We start from the raw sequence: 21625 nt of genomic DNA, 5'->3' as shown, positions 1-21625 counted from the left end.
GAGGTACAGGAAAAATGAGTATACAAAAATAGATTTTACCACATGGATGTGTAATAATATGAATGTAGAATTTTGTTATCGTACATGAGATTACATATTAGCAGATGGGATACTCAAAGCTTAGAACATAAGAACATAAGAGCTGCCATCTCTGGATCAGACCTTAGGTCCATCAAGTCCGGCGATCCGCACACGCGGAGGCCCCGCCAGGTGTACCCTGGCATAATTTTAATCATCCGTATCACTCTATGCCTCTCATAAGGAGATGTGCATTTAGTTTATCCTTAAATCCTAGAACGGTGGATTCCGCAATAACCTCCTCTGGGAGAGCATTCCAGGTGTCCACCACTCACTGCGTGAAACAGAACTTCCTGTCAGTAAGTTATAGCATTCCAATACTTCAAGTTATGTATATAGATTTCCAAGTCAGATATTTCATTGCATCCATGCACATAATAAAACTGACCTTTATTTGTTTTTCCTGGTTTTTTTTAAACAGTTCCACCTAGTATTAAAGGAGGGAATATTACCACTGAGGTTGCCATTTTGCAGAATAGCATAATCACCTTGGAATGTGAAGCAAAGGGTGTTCCTGTGCCTGCCATCACATGGTATAAAGATGGATTACGCATTATTTCCAATCCACAGGCCCTGTATTTAGATCAAGGACAATTTCTTCAGATCTCTAGGGCCCAAGTTTCCGATGCATCCAGATACACCTGCCAAGTGATGAACATTGCTGGAACTGCTGAAAAAGCCTACGATGTGGATGTCTATGGTATTGTGTTCTTTGTTTTATATGGGTAGCCATTTTTTTTTCTTGTAGAAGCTGTCAGGGAATCTCAACCCTCTTTTGCACAGTGATAAAGTTACAAACTTTTATTGATCAAATTTAACTCCAAAATCCATATTGAAAAGGGTAATGGAGACAAATACTGTTATGCTCTAGCTTTGGTCTTTGTCAAGAAATTCTGAATGATGTGAAATGAGGGGTGGGGGAAAGGGACTTGTTTTACTTATTTTGTACCTGGGGCTTTGGAGGATTAAATGACTTGCCCAGGGTTACAAGGAGCAGCACTGGGATTTGATCCTACAACCTCAGGGTGGTTAGGTAGCAGCTTTACCACTAGGCCTCTGAGAAAGGATTAGCTAGTATGTAGTGGTTGAGTAAATCAGACTTGACTAATTTACCCAGATATGGATACTACAGGCAAATGCGTAAAGAACTGGCAGATGAGGTTTCATGTGGGTAAGAATAATTAACAAACTTTAAGTGTAAGAAAAGGCAAATACAATATTCATTGGTTCATACTTGGTAACATGAATTGGATAAAAAAATATAGATCTATATACTGACTGAAATAAACTGTGTTTGATTATGGCAAATCAAGAAATAGAAGTCAACATTGAGCACATGTGACATGCGAGGTCTGACAATTAAGTTTATGAACTCATCCTAGATAAAGCGCTACGTACCTCATTGCTGAATATCACTATGGTCACCTTTGAAGTACTCCCCTTGGGAAGCTATGCACTGATGCCTGCACCTAGTCTACCCTTCAAAGCAATTTTGGACTCTTTTTCTGGAATGCCCATCAGAGCTGTTGTCACATTACAGTTGATGTCCTAAATATCATCAAAATGTCTTCCTTTCAATATTTCCTTTATCCTGAGGTCGGCAGGAGGGAGTGGATGCCCACTCCCTCCTGCCTGACACCCTCCAACATCCCCCATCCAAAATTGGCAGGACGAATACTCAATCCCTTCTGCTGCCAGGCCCCCTTGAACCCTGACACGCCACCCCAACACCCCCACCCCGACACCTCCTGGGGTTGTAATATACAAGAATATGTTATTCATTGGTGGTGTATGCTTTCATGTGTGCATAGCCCTGTACAGTTTTAGAAGTGCCAAAAAGGTTCATAAATTGCATGTCGGTATTCATGCTTAAAAAGTACTGAATATACACCAAAGACCATGCCTTTACAAGAACTGCACACAATCATTCCCAGGGGGTGTAGTTTAGGCTTCACAGGGCTGGAGTTGCATTGTACCAGCGTATTTTATAAAATATGTGTGTACACACATACTGCCAGATTCTCTATACGGCACCAATATTGCTTTTCAATCACGCAAAGGCACCGTATACAGAATCACGCCTCTAGAAAAAATAGCTACTAGAAATGTAGGCCAGGGTTTTCCAGGCCTACATTTCTGGCGCCTATCTTTGTTGTTCATTGTACCTATGTAGGTGCTTTAGGTCGCCTAACGCCACTCCCAGCATTAGCCATGCCCACAGTGACATTAGGCAGCCTAAAGCACCTATAGAGGTGTGATTCCAGCACCTTTTCTTTAGGTGCCGGTAGATGCTTTAATGTTGCATTTTTTGGCCATTTTAAATGGTGTTTCTTAATTAACTTAGGCTAAATAATTCCTAACCTGTTATTTGCTTTTTTGAGTGCTACTACACACTGACCTGACAGTTTCAATGCATTGTCCACTGTGACACAGCCCATAATACTTTTCCTGGCTCCGTTTCTAGAATTTTCCCCTGCTTCACATAACTTAGGCACATCCATTTAGGCCAGCTAAAACCAGGCCTAAATGCCTGTCCCTAATTAGAGGGCGCATTGGGCATATTCTATAACATAAAAACATAAGAATAACCTCACTGGTCAGACCAATGGTCCATCTAGCCTAGTATCCTGTCTTCACGGAGGCCAGTCCAAGTCACGAGTACCTGGCAAAGCTCCAAATTGTAGCAGCAGTCTAAGCCACCAATCCAGGGAAAGCAGTGTCTTCTCCCATGTCTGTCTCAACAGCAGTTTATGGACTTTTCCTCCAGGTACATGTCCAAACATTTTGTTAAAACCAGCTCCATTAGCCGCTCTTACCACATCCTCTGGCAACGCGTTCCAGAGCTTAACTATTCCCTGAGTGGAAAAATCAATTCAATCTGTTGGTTTTAAAACTATTAATCTGTAACTTCATCGAGCGTCCCTTAGTCTTCGTTAATCTTGACGCAGTAGTTGCGAACCACTTGTACCCATTCGACACTGTACAATGCACATAACTTTTAGGAGTGGCCACAGTCCACCCCTGCCCCCCGGTAAAAATCTTGTAGGTATAAAATGGATTTCTTAGCGTTTAGTGCACTGCAATCAGCATGTATTCTGTTCATCCTTTCTTTTAAAGCTTTGTGTTCTGTTCTCTTATTATTTTGCTTGCCATTCTTTCTCGTTCTGCTGTGTTTGTTTTCTAATGAAGTGACCAGAACTGTATCTAGTATTCAAAATGCAGTCACACCGTTTTAGTCTCCATCGTTTTCTAAATAATTCCTAACCTGTTATTTGCTTTTACTGAGCTGAAGACTTCAATGCATTGTCCACAGTCTATGACATTTTTCCTGGGCGGTGACTTGTGGTACTACTGACCTTAGAATTGTATCAGTACAACTAGGATTATTTTGCTCCCTGTATGCATCACTTTGCATTTGCCCACTTGCAAACATACATCCTTTCACTTTAAAAATTGATGCAAAGCCTACAGTTAACAATTACCTGCTGACTTGCCCTCAGAGCAGTTGCTTGGTATCTTATACTCTTTATTTTTAGTTCCTCCTAGCATCAAGGATGGCACTGAGAAGCCCCACGTTAAGAAAGTCATTGCTACTAATTCCTTGACCCTGGAATGTGAAGCTGATGGACACCCACCTCCCGTCCTCACATGGCTAAAAGAGGGAGTACCCGTGAAAGCAAGTGACAACATTCGCATTTTCTTTGGAGGAAAGAAATTAGAGCTTTTGAACGTGGCTGAGTCTGACCAAGGGCAGTATGTGTGCGTGGCTACCAGTGTTGCAGGCGAAAAGGAAATCAAATACAAGGTGGATGTCTTAGGTAGGTTTCTACACAGGGAATGTGGACGACAGAGAGACCAGGTGCTTTGCAATATCAGCTGTTAAACACGACTAAGAACCAATGTAATCTCATGGATGATTCCTATAGGACGTGCAAATTCAGCATATGAACTTCATGCAATTTTTAAATTAACAACCCCCCTCTCCCTTTTACAAAATCGTAGCGCAGTTTTCAACACCGACCACGGCGATAACATCTCCGACGCTCATAGAAAAACTTTCCAAAGTTATCATTCACATCACCAATTTTAGATACCTATTGCTAGAAATCAGCACTTAACTCACTTCTCCCAAGCTGACCCTATCCTGATTCCCTACATTTGTAGTAACCTACATTTAAGAATTTAGGCCCCCTTTTATCAGCCGTGTTAGGGTTTTGTTTTATCGTGAATTGCTGCAGTAAGAGCTCCAACGCTCCTGTGATTAAAAAAACAACCCTAACACAACTTGATTAAAAGGGGCCTTAGTAAAAAGAGGGTTTCCAATTTAGTTGCTCCTATATGAGGAAGGGGGACAGAATTTTCATTTTGGTGAATTTGGGTGCTTAACTCCTAAGCCGTTACTAAGCTGTGGTAAAAATGAATGTCTATAGTTCCTGAAGGTGTCATAGAGCCTAGTATCCCTTGCCAGTTTCATATTTGGGGGGGGGGGAAGATTATGTGGGTAACTTCTCTTATTCCCACCAGTAGAGAGCTGCTCAATCAGAGCTCCTTTCAGTAACTCGGACATGCCAGCTACGAGGTCTAAATACGAATGTCCATCTTTTTGAAATTAGAGTTGGACGTCCATATTTTGGCTCCTCCCTAGTCCCGCCCAAAAACAAACCCAGAGAACATCCCATAAGGGCATATTGCAGTTTTAAACATCTGTATCTCGGCTTTATAAAAGCAGGATTTGAACATCCATGAAATGAGGATGTCTAAATGCTGATTTTCAGATGCCCAAAACAGGATCAGAGCTTCTAAAATAATGGCCTTAAGCACTCAGCCCTAGTAAATTTTCTAAGAGGCCAATTTAGGAACTTAAGGCTCAAGTTAGGAACATAAATTCAGCAAAACCAGGAATTTGTGCAGAAATGCATTTAGTGCATTATTTAGTATTTAGAGGCTAATGGTGATTGTATTTGGCTGAAAAAAGATTTCCAAGAACATTTCCGACCGTCAGCCTGTGCGAGCCTTTCATTATGTTATGTTTTTTTGCCTTCTCCAGCACCACCAGTTGTACAAGGGGGAGAAGAGCGCACAGATTATACAGTAATTGCTAATAATCCCTTAGAACTGGACTGCCATGCAACAGGAACTCCTCCACCTACTATCATGTAAGGGATTGTATTCTAGAGCTAATGCTATCATTTCACTTCCTACTGTGGATTTGGAGCCAGTGCCCAGGACTTACTTATGCCTAAATTTTGTAACATTGACCCATAAGTTAATGACATGTTTCATACATGTACAGTATATAGTGTGCTATTTACTCCTACAAACCCTAGTCATACTGCTCTTTTTTTGAGCAGTTTCTCTCAAAAATAGCTTCTCATATTAGGCCTGACTCTTTTAAGTGGTGACAAGCTTGGCAGTGCCTAATTAATTTTTTTAAATGGCGTGATAGGCACCATTTATAGAATCAGGCCCATTATGTGCAATGCCAGATAAAAATGATTCTTTGTGGTACTATATATATTTTTATAAAAGGCTCATGCTCATTGTTCCTTTTGCAAAAAGCAGAATACCTAAAGATGTCCATACAAAATTATTTTCCAGTCCATTGAATTTGCATTATTTTTAAAAGACCTTCACTATATATTTTTTTTTGGTAAAAGTTTTTGCTACATTCTTAAATGTTCATGCAAAAGATTTACAGCATACAAAGAAAGGGAATCCAAATATACAACAGAAAATAACACCACCCGGCAAAAGTGACACTGCCTTCAGAACTGGGACGAAAGTTACTTTATTTCAAAATATGAGACTGCCAGTGTTTTGGATCTCGCCTGCCTCAGGGGTCTTTTCTCTTTTCAAAGTGATTTGTCTCAAACGCAGTAAAACTTTTTCTAAAACTAGTGGTGACCCGTGCTCTCCTCACTATGTGTCTGGTGTTTACTTTTTTTTTTTTTTTTAATATCTTTATTGTCAATTGCAAAGGGACATACAACCAGAGGGGAAACATGGAGAAAAGTACGATGGTGATTACTTTTGTTGGGTGTTGGTGTTGTTTTCTCATGCAAAAGATTTGATATTAACATGGTAATTTGATAGGATGGAACCTAGTATTATAACTATTTACACACATAAGTGGCAACGTATGCACATAAATAACCACTTGCAAAACACTGCCCAGCGTAAAAGTGCATGCGTTGTTTGCATGATGTGTACTTTCACTGGGGGCATGCACACGTGGATTATAGAATACGATATTTCCGTGTGTTCTTGCAAAATGTAAGAATGCTTAGTTGTAAATTTAAAGTGAGAAATCAACATATGAGGTAGGGGGAAGAACTTGTGGCCTCTAAACAGAAAGGTGTTCCACTGCCCTGGCCTTCACCTTTTGGCTCATTTATTAGGATGCACTTATACCGTACATTAACTACAAAAGTTAAGGCACAATAGGTGGAAAACCTCTGTGGTAACTGCTGAGGGTAATATGGGGCAAAGTTCATTGTCATGCATTATGATCACGAAAGGTATTATGGAATTCAGGGATTCTTTTACAAAGTTGCGGTAAAAAGTGGCCATTTTGTTTTATAAAAGTACCACATGAGCACTTAACATCATCCATTTTATAAGTGGTAAGAGCTCATATCTGTACTAACCAGTTGGCATGTGGTAAAGTAGATGCACTAACTGCTAATTTCCCACCCTCCACCCATGACACTCCCCCCTCAAAAACGTAGAATATATTTTAATTCATAGTTAGTGTGCGCACATTTCAGAGTTCCACAGGACACCTGGACATGTCCCTTACTCCATTTTTAGCTGTGTTAGGTGCGGTTAACACATGTGTTACTGGCTAATAAGCACTAATGACCCATTCCATGTCCCAACATGCTGTCTTTCACATTAGCTGTTTAATGAAGCAATTACTTCACACTAACAGTTAATACAATGGCTCGCTGTTAACATGCAACAACGCCTACATTCAACCACAAATGCAGCCTATCGACAGAGCCATCCGAACAGTTCACTAAGGTTCACAATCTAATCAAGTACTCTGAGTATTTTCCCTATCTGTCTGGCAGGAAAACATTCTAACTATGGGCCTTTTGGTTTTACTACATTATCTCGGTTTCTTGAGGGATTTTCTTTGACATTTTGGGGGCCCCTTTACTAAACCGCAGTAAAATTTGTAGTTATCACAACTTTTTGAGGGAATGTACTGCATAGTAGCTGCAAATATCATTCAACAATCAGCAGGGATGGAATCAGCATTTTCTATTGCTGGTCCTGAGTTAGCAATTAGCCCTATTTAGGAGACCCTCAATGCTCCAGAATTAACTATGCTTAGGCAGTTAGGGCCTGATTCTGTAAACTGCACCTAAATTGTAGGCACTGTTGGGCATGGTTGTCAATCATCTGCTAGACGCAACGGTGCCTAAGCATTTGTAGGCATCGTTAGGCGTTGAATCCTTAAGCGCACTGCCCTTTAGGCCAGGGTTTTCTGGGCCTAAATGAGTGGCCTAAGTCAAACCGTGCCCAAAACCCATCCCTAATCCGCCCCTAACCATGCCTACTTTCTGGTAGGCTCCTCAGGATAGATGCTAATCTCGAAGTGGTACAGTAGGTGCCTCCTAAGTTAGGCACCTACCAAAATAAAACAATGGCTTCAAGATAACATGTTATCTTTAAACCTAGAAAAAACTAAAACTGTCTTTTTCCCATTAATAACTTTCTATTTTTTTTCCAATTCTTTATTCATTTTTCATCTTACATCAAGTATACAATATTACATCAATTGAATCATACACATCACTTGAAATTCATTCTATTATCATCTTAAATACATAAATTATCTCCCTCCCCCACCCACCCTTCTCACAAATATTGTAATAAAAAAAAATCATACATGTGTTATATTCATAAATATTGATTAAACCTGTGTTATAACTATATACCACCCCCTTCCCATAATTATAATTATACTTTCAGTGTAAAAAGCGTCTAATCATTACAATAAATTATCAATGGCCCCCAAATTTTTTAAAATTATTATAATTCCCTTTTTTATGGCAATTTCTCTTTCCATTTTATATATATGACACAACAAATTCCACCAGAAGGTGTAATTAAGTCTGGTGTAATTTTTCCAATTTCTGGTGATATGGTGATATGTTCTAATTCAGCCCGTCAATAAGATAAAAATTCTCGGAGTTCTCATAGATAATAAACTAAACTATCATGATCAAATTAATTCTATTGTTAAAAGTTGTTTCCATAGGCTGCGTATGATTCGATCCTTAGCTAACTTTCTGGACGCTCCTTCACGAAACATTTTAATTCACTCATTAATCATTTCAAAACTGGATTACTGTAATTCACTTTATAAAGGAATCACACAAAAGGAAATAAGAAGACTACAACTAATACAACATACAGCAATAAAAATCATCACAGGTAAAAGAAAGTTTGACCATGTCACACCATTACTAAAGAACGCACATTGGCTTCCTATCAAACACAGAATAACTTATAAACAGGCGCTCATCACATTCAAAGTTTTACAATTCAACGCGCCGCTATTCCTAGACCGAGTCATTATTCCGTATTCTCCTTTCTGCTCCTTACAATCCGAGGATAAAAATCTTACTATTCCATCCCTAGGAGTCATAAATACTAGACGTACCACACTCTTCTTTGTCACCACTCCCCAAACGTGGAACCTACTACCCGCTCAGGTAAGAGAAGAAAAGAACCTCGAAAAATTTAAATCAAAACTAAAAAGCTTCTTGTATAGAGACGCTTTTAATTAATTAGTTAGTCTCTTAAACCGAGTTACTATTCCCAATTTAAGTAGGCAAGTACTGATCTAATATAACATAACTCCTATTGTTTATCCTTATTTGTTCTCTTTCCTATATCAAATTGTAGTTCTGTGCTAAAGGGTACGTCTGTCTATCCCTATATTGTATGTCTCACTCATTTAAAAATTATTTATTGTTCATCGCTTTGTAATCTTTGAAAAAACGATTTTATCAAATACAAAATAAACTTGAAATTTGATTTTTAATGATGCTTTTCAATTATCAGTGCTGACTGAACTAATTAAGAAATTAAGTTAGATGCCTAGATTGTGTTTCATAGAATCAGGGCCTTGGTGTGCTTCCTAAAAGGGAACGTGGTTGAGTGGGCGTAGAATTCCAAAACATAGGGGTGGTTACTGAGAAAATGGTTTGAATGAGTTGTGCTAATGTGTCGCATCAAAGATGTTGGGTGTTTGAGTGAAAGGTTGTAGCTGAAGCATGAGGAATTAGAAGTCTGTCAAAACATTTTGGGGAGTTTGTGTGTGGCATGTGCTTTGAAGGTTAGAAGCAACATTTTCTACATTACTCGATGTGAAATGGCGAAGTGCTGTTACATGATCGAATTTCCTAGTGTTTGCGATAAGTTTTATTGCAGTATTTTGTACTATTTGCCGGCATCTGTATAAGCGCCATCGTGTGATAGACATGTGATCAGCGGCCACTTTTTAGGCCGCTTCCGATATCGGTGCCCGTATAGAGAATTTGGGCCTTAGTGCTAATATTTTCTGGCATCCATTTTTGAGTGCTATTTATAGCTTACATTTTCCTTAAATGTTTAACATGGTTTAGTAACCCACCCTTTTACAAAACCGTAGCATGATTTTTTGCGCCATCCACAGCAATCACAGTTCCGACGCTCATAAGAATTATCTGAGTGTCGGAGGTGTTACTGCCGAGGCCGGCACTAAAAACCGCACTCCGGTTTTGTAAAATAGGGGGTGGGGGGGGGAATTTGTTCCTCACATACCTTTTTCCTTTTCACCTTTTGATCTCTTACAACACTTTGAATTTTTTCTCTTTTTTCATTTTTAATTCCCTTATACATTCAGGATTTTAGCATATTCCAACTGGTAATATCTGATGCATGCACTCACAAAGCGTCTGGTTCTGTGTACAGATGCAACCGGTCACCGTGGCTTGCCACTCAAACCGATTACACAATTCCTGGAGCAATCCCATCTTTTAGCTTGGTTATTAGCCGAGTTATTTGGAGTATTCAAGGATCAGTTGGAAGCCTGTTGACATTGCAACACTTTTGATCTGCTAATTGTGCATGGCTTCTTTCAGCTTTCTTAGCTTCACAGAGCATTTCTTCCCACCTAAGCTGCTCACCATGGCAGCACCTTTTGAAGGGTCTCCATCTTCAAAGGTAACATTCCTTTGTTAAAGTAGCCAGAAACATTTTGCTATATATGAAGCGCCATTTCACATGGAGCGTTGACTCTCTCCAATACTAGTTTTCTGTTACAGGTTAATTTTGGATCTTTTTTAACGGTCTACGGGGATAATATTATGAGAAGCTGCTTTATTTAAGGTGCAAAGAATGCATATAAATAGTGGCCTCTTATAAAATACCAAACAGCATAAAAATGCATGTGTTGTTTGCACATTCTTTTAGTGTGGGTATGTGTGTACATGGGTGGAGTTTGGGTGGCGCATCAGTGATGCAAGTACCCACGTTGATTATGAAATATTATAATTTATGTGAGTATTGGTAAAATGTAGGTGGTGGTTTACAACAGTTCTAGGGTTGCTGTAAGGACTGAGCCTTCAGTGAAGGTGTGCCATTGCACGAGGATTTTATAATACAGAATAGGTGACTTCTTTATAAAATAAGCTTAAAATAGGCACATTTTGGCAGCTTTAAAGTAGGTATCAGGTTATAAAATTACTCTCCACAAGTGCAATATAAAGAAACATGAAAATAGCATGCTCTCTGCTTTATTGTAGATGGCTGAAAGATGGACAGCCAATTGAAAAGAGAGATGGCCTCAAGTTATTACAGAATGGACGTAAGCTTCTTCTTCCACGGGCTCATATATCGGACACTGGTCGCTATCACTGTGTGGCTACAAACGAAGCTGGAAAGCATGAGAAGGAATTTGATGTAACTGTCCAGGGTATGTTACGTAATGGAGGGAAAAGAACTAATTTAGACTTTTGTTTTCTCACAATTCAAGACTTCTTACCCAGATACATTTTGGCAGTAAAGCGGGAACATTCACACTCAGCCAGTTTAATTCACTAATTTGATGGCGGTTGGGAACTGGAACAAGGGAACTATTTGGAATTTTGGAATCAGCAAGACAGGAGCAATTGAGAGATGTCCTAAATTAACCTGCAGGTCCCAGCACTGAAAATTGCCAGCACCCGCATAACCCCCAGCTCCTTGCTAGCACCGCCCCTATACCACCCTAGACCTGCCCACTTTCTCTGGGGCTGATCAGAGGCGATATTCAGTGACACTGTCTGTTTTAGTGCTGCAGAATATTGGCAATTTGGTGGTGGTATGAGATTTTTTTTTTTTAGTTCAAAAAGTTGTATTGTTTTCAGATAAGAGATTTAATCGGGCAGGAGAGTCTCCTGCCCACTTAAATTGCTTTAAATATCAGTTGGTGTGATGTTAAGTCCAAATTCCATTTGGGTCAAAATGTCCTGCTTTTGAATTTTAATGCACATTAGAACTTTTTAACATATGCAAGTCAACTTTAAGCACATGAATTCCTAGGTTAACCTGCATGAGATCGATTGTGTATTCCTAAAATTCTGAATGATCTACATATGTGTTCATTAATTCACATTCTTGTTACTTGTCCTTTGTCTTGATTTGAAGGGACCGGAGCTAGTTGGAGACCGATGGTTGATTTTGTAGTGAATAGGGATTGGAAGATAAGATGTAGCGAAATTGAAATTTTGAAGGAATATGATAGTTTTAATGATTGTATAGAAAGTTGGGAGGGGGGAGGGTTTTTAATTAATTTACATATTAAGAATATAATGTATGATGTTCAAGTGTTATATGATAGTATTTCATGTTGTTCTTTTTGTGCACTTGATGTAAGTTTGAAAAAGAATAAAGAAATTAAAAAAAAAAAAAAAAAAAAAAAAGGTGGTACTTTTCAAAGGAATTTCCACAAGTAAATAGGGTTTACCCAGGGAGAAAGGTTATGGGGCCTCAGTGGAGTAAGAGGAAGTACAGGAAAAGCAAGGCATGCAAACATAAGGCAGATGAACATAAGAATAGCCTTACTGGGTCAGACCAATGGTCCATCAAGCCCTGTAGCCCGTTCTCACAGTGGCCAATCCAGGTCACTAATACCTAGCCAAAACCCAAGGAGTAGCACTATTCCATGCTACCGATCCAGGGCAAGCAGTTGCTTCCCCCGTGTCTCTCTCAATAACAGACTATGAACTTTTCCTCCAGGAACTTGTCCAAACCTTTCTTAAAACCAGCTACACTATCCACTCGTACCACATCCTCTGGCAACGCATTCCAGAGCTTAACTATTCTCTGAGTGAAAAAAAAAAATTTTCTCCCATTGATTTTAAGAGCATTTCCCCGTAACTTCATCGATTGTCCCCTAGTCTTTGTAATTTTTGACAGAGTGAAAAATCGATCCACTTGTACCCGTTCTACTCCACTCAGGATTTTGTAGACTTCAATCATATCTCCCCTCAGCTGTCTCTTTTCCAAGGTGAAGAGCCCTAACCGTTTTAGTCTTTCCTCATACGAGAGGAGTTTCATCCCCTTTATCATCTTAGTCGCTCTTCTTTGAACCTTTTCTATATCCACTATATCTTTCTTGAAATAAGGAGACCAGAATTGAGTGCAATGCTCCCGATGAGGTTGCATTATAACATTCTTAGTCTTGTTAACCATTCCTTTTTTAAAGGAACTGCAGACTGCTGGGTTTTCATTTTTCATATCTGCTTGCAGGCCAGTGTTGAAGAGTGTCCCGAACATGTATTATTTTAGTACAATAAAAAGTTAGCTTACATTTTCCTCGACCAGTAATGGATGACCTCAGCAGACAGCTCAGTTTGGCTCTGACGGATTGCAGTTGTGTTATTGTTTAGGGCACATGTTCTTTCCTTGGCTTTCAATTTCTCATTTGCTGTAACTCATTAGGAAGTTGTCAGGCAAACAATAAAAAGTCATCAAGCATCCAGTATGGTATGTAAATATTGTCAAAGCTTCAAAGTGATGTTTCCATACTAAAGAAATAGAAAAGAAAAAATAAGAAGTAATGTTTTGAACTGGGAGAGAGAGGTCCATAGAAACAGAAAAATGAAGGCAGATAAAGACCATATGGCCTATCTAGTCTACCTAACCATGCCATCTACTATCTCCTCCTCTCCCTTGGAGATCCAACATACTTGTCCCAAGTTTTCCTGAATTCAGATACACTTTTTCTCTCCACCACTTCCAGTGGGAGGCCTTTCCAAGCATTTACCACCCTTTTCATGAAAAAATATTTACTGAGCTTACTTCTGAATCTATCCCCTTGCACCTTCATCCTGTACCCCCTCATTCCCAGTTTCCTTTCAGTTGAGACTCATCTCATGTACATTTATGCCACATGAGTATTTAAATGTCTCTATCATATCTCTCCTCCAAAATATACATACTGAGATCTTTAAGTCCATCTCAGTACACCTTATGACGAAGACCACCAACCATTTTAGTATTCTTCCTCTGGACTGACTCCATCCTATTTATATCTTTTTGAAAGTGCCATCTTCTAGCATTGGCCATCAACTTTTCAACCTGTTTTGCAATCTTAAAATACTATCACAACCAAGTCCTGCTCCTCCTTTCATGCACAAAAGTTCTTCAGCTCCTAAGCTAACCTCTGTTACTCTACCTCTTATATCTATGTACTATTTCTGTCTATTAAAATGATTTATCGTGCATTGTGTTGACATTTTAATGTATATAGATCAGAAAAACTTCACACAATCATTAAACAGTAAGGATCTCTGTCATGAGACACCTGCAACAACAAAAAATTGTGGAGAAAAAGAGACCTCAGAATTAATGCATCCTCATATCAACACAACAAAGTCAAGTCTCTCAAAAAAACTCCACAGTAAACCTTCTAACTGTGGATAAGCACATACAGGACCATTTTTTTCAGTATTCTTCATGTGAAACCCCCCAGTATATCTAGTGTTTCATTGGTACAACTTATGGTTTTACATTATACCTATGGGCATTGATTACTCAAGAAACAGTGACTTGGACTCCTGATGCAGGCACATTTGCCAAAATAAGGCCTGTGTCCTTTGTATGCTTAGCTGACATTCTGTAGATGTTATTTTGGTTGCCATTAAAGTGTGGTTCATTTGAAGACGTGGCTCATTCTGCTCCTTCTTTGGACTCCCTGGGACTTGTGCAGAGTGTATTTTCTCCAGTATTTGGTTTAATATTAAACCATACCATGTGTTGATCACTGGATGCTAGATGATCACCCACTATAATATCAGAAACACTTTCTTTCTTTGTAAGATCTAAGTCCAGTATGTGTTCCTTTACCAACTGTTAGAACAGTTCTTATAGAGAATCCAGGATCTCCCTACTTCTAGAAGATCCTGCAGTAGGGATACCCCGATCATCATCTGGCATATTGAAATCACCGATTAGTAGTACTTCCTCTATTACAGCTATATTTTGAATGTCTTCTATTAAATCTCTGTCCACTTCTTCTGTCTGTGAAGGAGGCCTCTATATCACACCATTGTAAATACAGTTTCCATGCCCTCTTTCCAAATTGACCCATAGTGCCTCTTCCTTAGCCTGTGGATTCTGCAATTGTGTAGCCTTAATATGATCTTTAACATATAACGCCACTCCCCTCTTTTTCTTCCTACTCTGTCTTTTCTGAATAGATTATAGCCCGGTTTAACTATATCTCAATCATGGATCTCTGTGAATCATGTCTCCATGATTGCCATTACATCCAAATCAGCCTCTTTCATCACAGCCTCTAGATCCAGAACCTTGTTTCCCATACTTCTAGCATTATCTCTAATCACATGGGGAAAAGGGTCATTTAATAATTCACTTACTTGAGGGCTTATACTTATTGGGGGCTTTGATCACCCAGCCCCAAAGATTCTTGTTTAAAGCGCTCTTCATTAGGTTAGGTAGTCTGCTGCTAAAGACATTTCTTCCCTTCTTCCCTTCCCACACTATCCCTGCTCAGCAGCCCTTGGAAAATCATCCTATGGTCCAGGAAGCCAAAACATTCTCGACAACACCATCTGCGCAACCATGCATTCATCTCCAGGATGCAAAATTCTCTCCCAGAGCCACAAAGTCACTTTTGATACATTTGGAGGGATACCTAGCAGTATCGTTACTGCCAACATGGATGAATCTTGAGAAGCTCTCAGTAATATCTTGGCAGCAGGTAGAAAGCACACCTTCCAGGACATCATGTCTGGTCTGTAGATAGATATCTCTGTTCTCTGGAGAAGGGAATTTTCAGCCCCCACTACCTTTTGCCTCCTATTGGTTATGGATCAAGTAACTTTGGAGATTTCAAACTTGATTCTTCCTCTCCCTGGGATGCTCCCATCTCCTCCACTTCCAGAACTGCATACCAGTTCTTCAGTTTGCGGGCAGGTGGAATCACAGTGTCGATCCTGCAGGGTCCCATAATCTGAGTTCAGCTATCTTCCCTCAGCATGACCTTTTCTTCCCCATTGCTTAAAATCTTTGATGCCCCATGAAGCATTTCAGTGATGTACCTCTTGTTCTCGTGGATGTTTCTCAGTCTTGCCACCTCCTCTCTCTTCATGAGGAATTCAAGCTGAAGACATCTTGCATGTGGAACCACTCCCTCTCCTTGGGTAACATTTTCTGTCTGCTCAGAGGTTAAAGCTGTAACCTGGGCAACAGCTTTGGTGAATGTAGTTTCTCAGCCATACTGTGGTTGCAGAAGTACTCACATCTGATTTCTTTCATCAGATGTGAGTACTTCTGCAACCACAGTATGGGTGAGAAACTACATTCACCAAAGCTGTTGCCCAGGTTACAGCTTCTACCTCTGAGCAGACAGAAAATGTCTGCTCAGAGAAAGTTGAAAAAGCCTTACCAAAGCAATGTCCTCTTCCTAATTGACTGAAGAGCCTAAAAATAAAAAGGTCAGCCTTGGGGAGGGGGTGGGTGGGAGGGAATTAAACATTAAACATAGGCTTTCCTCAACTGCTATCTATGCTTTAAACTGATGTTATCTTATGCTCTGAAATGCAGCCTAAAATACTAATCTAGACTAAAACAATTTTTATAGAAAACCATAACAGAGACTTTCAAAGCTATGCTATTGGTTAAATGGACTTTTCTAAAAAAAGGAGAGTAATTGACTAAAGAGGTAAAAGAAAAAGACAACGATATAACCTACTGAACCCCAAGTTTGCCTTTTCCCAGACTAAAAAAGAATGAGGAGAGGGAGAGAGATGTTGGACTTGGGAGAGGGGGAACAGATGGGGGGGGGAGACCCAGACCCACACAAAAAGGGGGGGGGGGGAGGTGGAAGGTAGATTTCTGCCTAATTTCCTTATCCTGACCAGCTGCCACTGAATGCTGAATCAATGGCATATCTTCTAAGAAGTGACGTTATGGAATTGAAATCACACACCTTTTCAATGCCTAAAACTGTGGTCTCAATGTGAAAAAGTGTAGTTTCACTCTGAAAATGCTTGAATAGAATTAATCAGTTTAATCAGTCTGGCTGTATAATTTAAATAATAAGAGAGAAATTTCATGCTAATACTGTTGAGATAATGAATGAATGTGTGAGCAGACCATGAAATTTATGCTGAAGCTTTAGTTTTGGTCATGGATTTTCTAACCCATGTGTCTTAATTATTAGAAACTCTTTCAGGAAACTTTTTTCTCTGGCTGAATGAACTCCTATAACCTAACTGGGTCAGCTGGGAAAACTTGGCCATCTCATTTTGGCCCACGAGTGCCTCGCTCTTTTGAAAATGAAATCCTACCTACATGTAGCCTTCATGCAGTCACACATTTGTAGCACTTCTCAGCACCAGAGAAAGGTCTTGTGTTACTTTTCTAGCACAGAATCAATATTTTATTAAAATATTTTCGTGGAGAAAAGTTACTTTACCTCAAAGCGGAGGAGGATTCTAATAAGGAAGGTTTTGATTAATATCTTTAAAGTAGGCTACTAAACATTTTACATTTTCATTCTGTGCTTCTATTTTCTTAGTTCCTCCAGTAATCAGATCAACTGGGCCCTCAGAGCGATCTGTGGTGCTACATAAGCCAGTAGCTTTGCAGTGTATAGCCAGTGGCATTCCGAATCCTACCATCATGTGGCTGAAAGATGGACGACCTGTGAATACAGCCCTAGGAAATATCAAAGTAAGCACAATATAGTCCTGATGTCATTTTTTTATTATTATTATTATTTAAAAACTTAATATACTGCTTGGAGTCACATGGGTTCCATATGAACAATCATAAAGATTGGATCCAAAATTGGAGAAGACATGACAGCTCAAGTTGGAGCTCAAGTCGTCTTTTGTCAGCTAAGTCCTTGAACGTGCCTCCGGTTGACTTTGCCCTTGAAAAGGCTGTATTGTTTGTTCTCCCGATGAGACAAACATTGGTGAAACAAGGTCACTTGTTGGGAAGGTTGGAGAAGACGTGACAGTGTTGGAGCTCAAGTCGTCTTTTGTCAGCTAAGTCCTTGAACGTGCCTCCGGTTGACTTTGCCCTTGAAAAGGCTGTATTGTTTGTTCTCCCGATGAGACAAACATTGGTGAAACAAGGTCACTTGTTGGGAAGGTTGGAGAAGACGTGACAGCGTTGGAGCTCAAGTCGTCTTTTGTCAGCTAAGTCCTTGAACGTGCCTCCGGTTGACTTTGCCCTTGAAAAGGCTGTATTGTTTGTTCTCCCGATGAGACAAATATTGGTGAAACAAGGTCACTTGTTGGGAAGGTTGGAGAAGACGTGACAGCGTTGGAGCTCAAGTCGTCTTTTGTCAGCTAAGTCCTTGAACGTGCCTCCGGTTGACTTTGCCCTTGAAAAGGCTGTATTGTTTGTTCTCCCGATGAGACAAACATTGGTGAAACAAGGTCACTTGTTGGGAAGGTTGGAGAAGACGTGACAGTGTTGGAGCTCAAGTCGTCTTTTGTCAGCTAAGTCCCTGAACGTGCCTCCGGGTGACTTTGCCCTTTTCTAAACCTGAGCTGTTCTGTGAGGGAGTTTTTTTTGCCAGTGCAAGTATTTAAAGCAGTTTTGATTTGTACCTTTTGGTTCTATACTACTACATTAGACTGAGGTTTTTTCTCCCTCTTTTTGGGTGCTTGCTGGGTTTGAAGAGGGGGGTTACCTCGGTGCCACGATCACACAACATTTTGAATCATTATACCATCTACATTGCCATATCAAGGTGGATTAAAATAAAATGGCTAAAACAGAAACCAGTCATAGTATGACAGTTGAAAAGCAGTAGAAGGAAATGTAGGGAAAAGAAAGTAGGGGGGTATATGGGTATAAGATGAGACCAAGGTCAGTATATTGATAGAGGGAGACATTTGAATGGGATTTTATGGGATTAGTTTTATGCTTTATATTTCTAGACATCTTTGTAAAGTGCTCTGATTATCTATTAGAAAGGTAGTATATAAAATTTTACAAATAAATGTTCTTGTCAGATTCATAACTGCTTCAACAATTTACAGTTGATTAATATAATGTAAAGGTCAAGCCAGTAGCTGCATGTCTGGTCTGGAAATCAGAAACATCTGCACATGGGAAATTGTTTTCAATGATGTATCTGTTAATTGGTTATAACTGATGGCTAGCAAATTACACATTTCTTTCATATGCGGTAATAAGTACCAGAATTGAAAAATGATCACTAACATTATTCAACAGTAATGTTGCTTTACATCACCTCGCACCATCACACACAAATTTCTCTAATTTTTTGTCTGCCAACGTTATCCATATGGCCAGTGAAGTTGTGTGTGTTTTTTTTTCTCCAGTTCCATTTTCAACTTACCATAACTTATTCATGTCTATCAAGGCAAGTTCTGTACATTTTTTGCAAGTATACATTAGTGCAAAGCTACTATGGCTACCATGAAACATTTATGAGGGGCCACTGAAAAGTTCTCAACCCACCCAAGAAGAGAATGATATGGAGCCATGACCAAGTAATTCCACACTTTTATTGACACTTTTTATTTCATTTCATATCATTGAAATGAAAAGAGTCAAGAAAAGTGTGGAATAACTTGCAAGTTTCATGGCTCCACATCATTCTCTTCTTAGGTGGGCTGAGAACTTTTCAGTGGCCCCTCAAATTGTGATGTCATAATGCCTCATTCCACCAATGCCCAAGAGCCAACCTCATTGGTGATGTCACTGTGGCTTGGTTTCCCTATACTTGTGCCCATTTGCTAGATGCGTTTGCCTCATTGAAATGAAAAGTATCAAGAAAAGTGTGGAATAACTTGCAAGTTACATGACTCCACATCATTCTCTTCTTGGGTGGGCTGGGCATCCCTAGACTATAAAGCATTTAGAAAAGAAATAAAGAGCATACTCTTCAAGAAACCCCTGAAAAAAAGAAACAACACCTCCTCTCACTAAAGCCAATAACCCTAAACAAATAACCAAACTCATTTCTTACTCTCTTTGAAAATTTCCAGATCTCTTTTTTTGGTAAGTTCTTGTTGTAATACTTCCTTGTAATCCGCCTTGAACTGCAAATGGCGGAATAGAAATCCCTAATAGATAATTCTAAAATCTTTGAGGAATATTCCAATGTTTTTGCAGAATTGAACCATATTAAAATCCTGCTTCCTTGCTTTAGTCTCTTTAACTTGCATTCATTAAGAATACCTCGAGCCAAAGTGAATGTTCTATCAAAGCATAAATCTGAAAGTGCCTGAACCCTCATAGGCCACCATGTAGGAGAAATGATGATGAGCTCCAATATTTGGCCTGAGACATTGAGTCAAGGGTCTCCCAAGCAACCATGAAAATAACTTTTCTTTGTTTCCTTTTTATTTTTTTTGTTGGGTAGCTGGAATCTTCAGGCCGGGTGCTACAGATCGCCAGAGCGCTGCTGGAGGATTCTGGGAAGTACACCTGTGTCGCCACAAATGCTGCCGGGGAAGCCCAGCAACACATTCAGCTGAATGTTCACGGTAGTGCCAATTCCATAGATAGTTAATATTTAAAACATAGTAACATAGTTAATGTCAGCAGATAAAGACCTGAATGGTCCATCCAGTCTGCCCAGTACTCATTATTTGTACAGTATATTCATGGTTAAATTGTCTTTAATATTTCTGGGCAATAGACCATAGAAGTTTGCCTGGTACTGTCTTTAGGTTGCCATTGAAGCCCACTCCAGCCTATCCTCACTGGAGCTTCTATCAAAGCTCTCCCCAGCTCATCCTAAACCAAATCACCATATATGGGGCCTAGGCCGTGCAGGATTGCCCAGTACTGGCCTTAAGTTTGTTTTATAACATTTATTTTCTAATTAGAGATCCCGTGGTGGTCGTCCCATGTTTTTTGGAATTCCGTCACTGTTTTCATCTCCACCATCTCTCTCAAATGAGCAAAATATTTTTGGTTTGTGTGTGTGGGTAATGATATGGAGAATTTCCATTTCATTTGAAAAATCTTGGTTACATTCCAGCTCCTTCTTCTGATTTTTTCTTAAAACCCAGTTTGTACTGCATGTTAAACATCATGCTCTCACATACAGTAGATGTGTTTGGTTCTCTGAGTTTTATGATAGGCCATACATTTTGCATTTTATAGCTGTCATGTGGTTAGAAATAATAGCTATATTTCAGGCATTAGTGTCATAGCTGTTCTGTATTCGGCATGTTATACATTTTTTTGCTTTTCCCAGAGCCTCCCAGTATTGAGGATGCTGGACTGATGGTGAATGAAACTGTGATAGTCCATAACCCTGTCCAGCTGGAATGTAAAGCTTCTGGAAACCCTGTGCCTGGTGTGTATATTCATAAAATGTAACAATTTTATTCTTTTCAGCTTAGCAGATGTTGGATAGAAATGATAAATAAGGCAAAATCACGTTCCGAAAATTTAACAGAATAAGAAACAACTACAGAGAAGACGGAGTGAATTCATATATGGGCCATACAGTACTGGGTGTTCCAGAAAATAGTTTCCCTCCGCATCGCTATTGGAGAAGCAGTTCCAAATTCTGAAGCATAGAAACTGTGATACGGTGAAACATTGCAGATGGGGAACTGCTCCTTTTAAACTGCTTCTCCCCTCTTTTCTATCCTCCTGGGTGCAGATGCACACATAGTACACATGTGCACACGCAGAGATACCCATTACATACAGATATGCACACCACATAAACAGGTCCATAGATATACAAACATGTATATTCAAAAACAAACAGAAAGAAACCTTTTTCTTAAAAAAAAAAAAATTCTTTATTCATTTTAAAACTTACATCAAGTGTAAAAATATTATATAATAAACACATTTAGCTTGAGCACTTGAACATCTTATCATTATATCTTGTAATTAAAAAAGGTAACCCTCATCCCACCCTCCCTCAAAACTTTCTATTCATTATAAGATCATATAATTTGAAACCCACCCCCCACCCAATACTGAATGATGTGTAATTAATAGAAAAATTAATAAATTATTAGAA

At 39.4% G+C, this 21625-nt stretch overlaps 1 protein-coding gene across 2 annotated transcripts in view; it reads left to right on the top strand.

The window, feature by feature from the left end:
* Positions 1-21625, top strand: part of HMCN1 (hemicentin 1) — a 461110-nt gene that overhangs the window by 201887 nt on the left and 237598 nt on the right. For both annotated transcript variants that reach the window (XM_033960229.1, XM_033960228.1), the window contains exons 31-37: positions 500-778; positions 3615-3896; positions 5126-5234; positions 10881-11050; positions 17165-17319; positions 19997-20120; positions 20840-20941. In XM_033960229.1, coding sequence (XP_033816120.1) covers positions 500-778; positions 3615-3896; positions 5126-5234; positions 10881-11050; positions 17165-17319; positions 19997-20120; positions 20840-20941 — 1221 coding nt within the window. The remainder of the gene's footprint in view (positions 1-499; positions 779-3614; positions 3897-5125; positions 5235-10880; positions 11051-17164; positions 17320-19996; positions 20121-20839; positions 20942-21625) is intronic.

The sequence above is a fragment of the Geotrypetes seraphini genome, chromosome 10, assembly GCF_902459505.1.
Source record: "Geotrypetes seraphini chromosome 10, aGeoSer1.1, whole genome shotgun sequence".
NCBI lineage: Eukaryota > Metazoa > Chordata > Amphibia > Gymnophiona > Dermophiidae > Geotrypetes > Geotrypetes seraphini.
The sequence above is the reverse complement of the archived record's forward strand: the minus strand, read 5'-3'. Positions and strand labels throughout refer to the sequence as shown.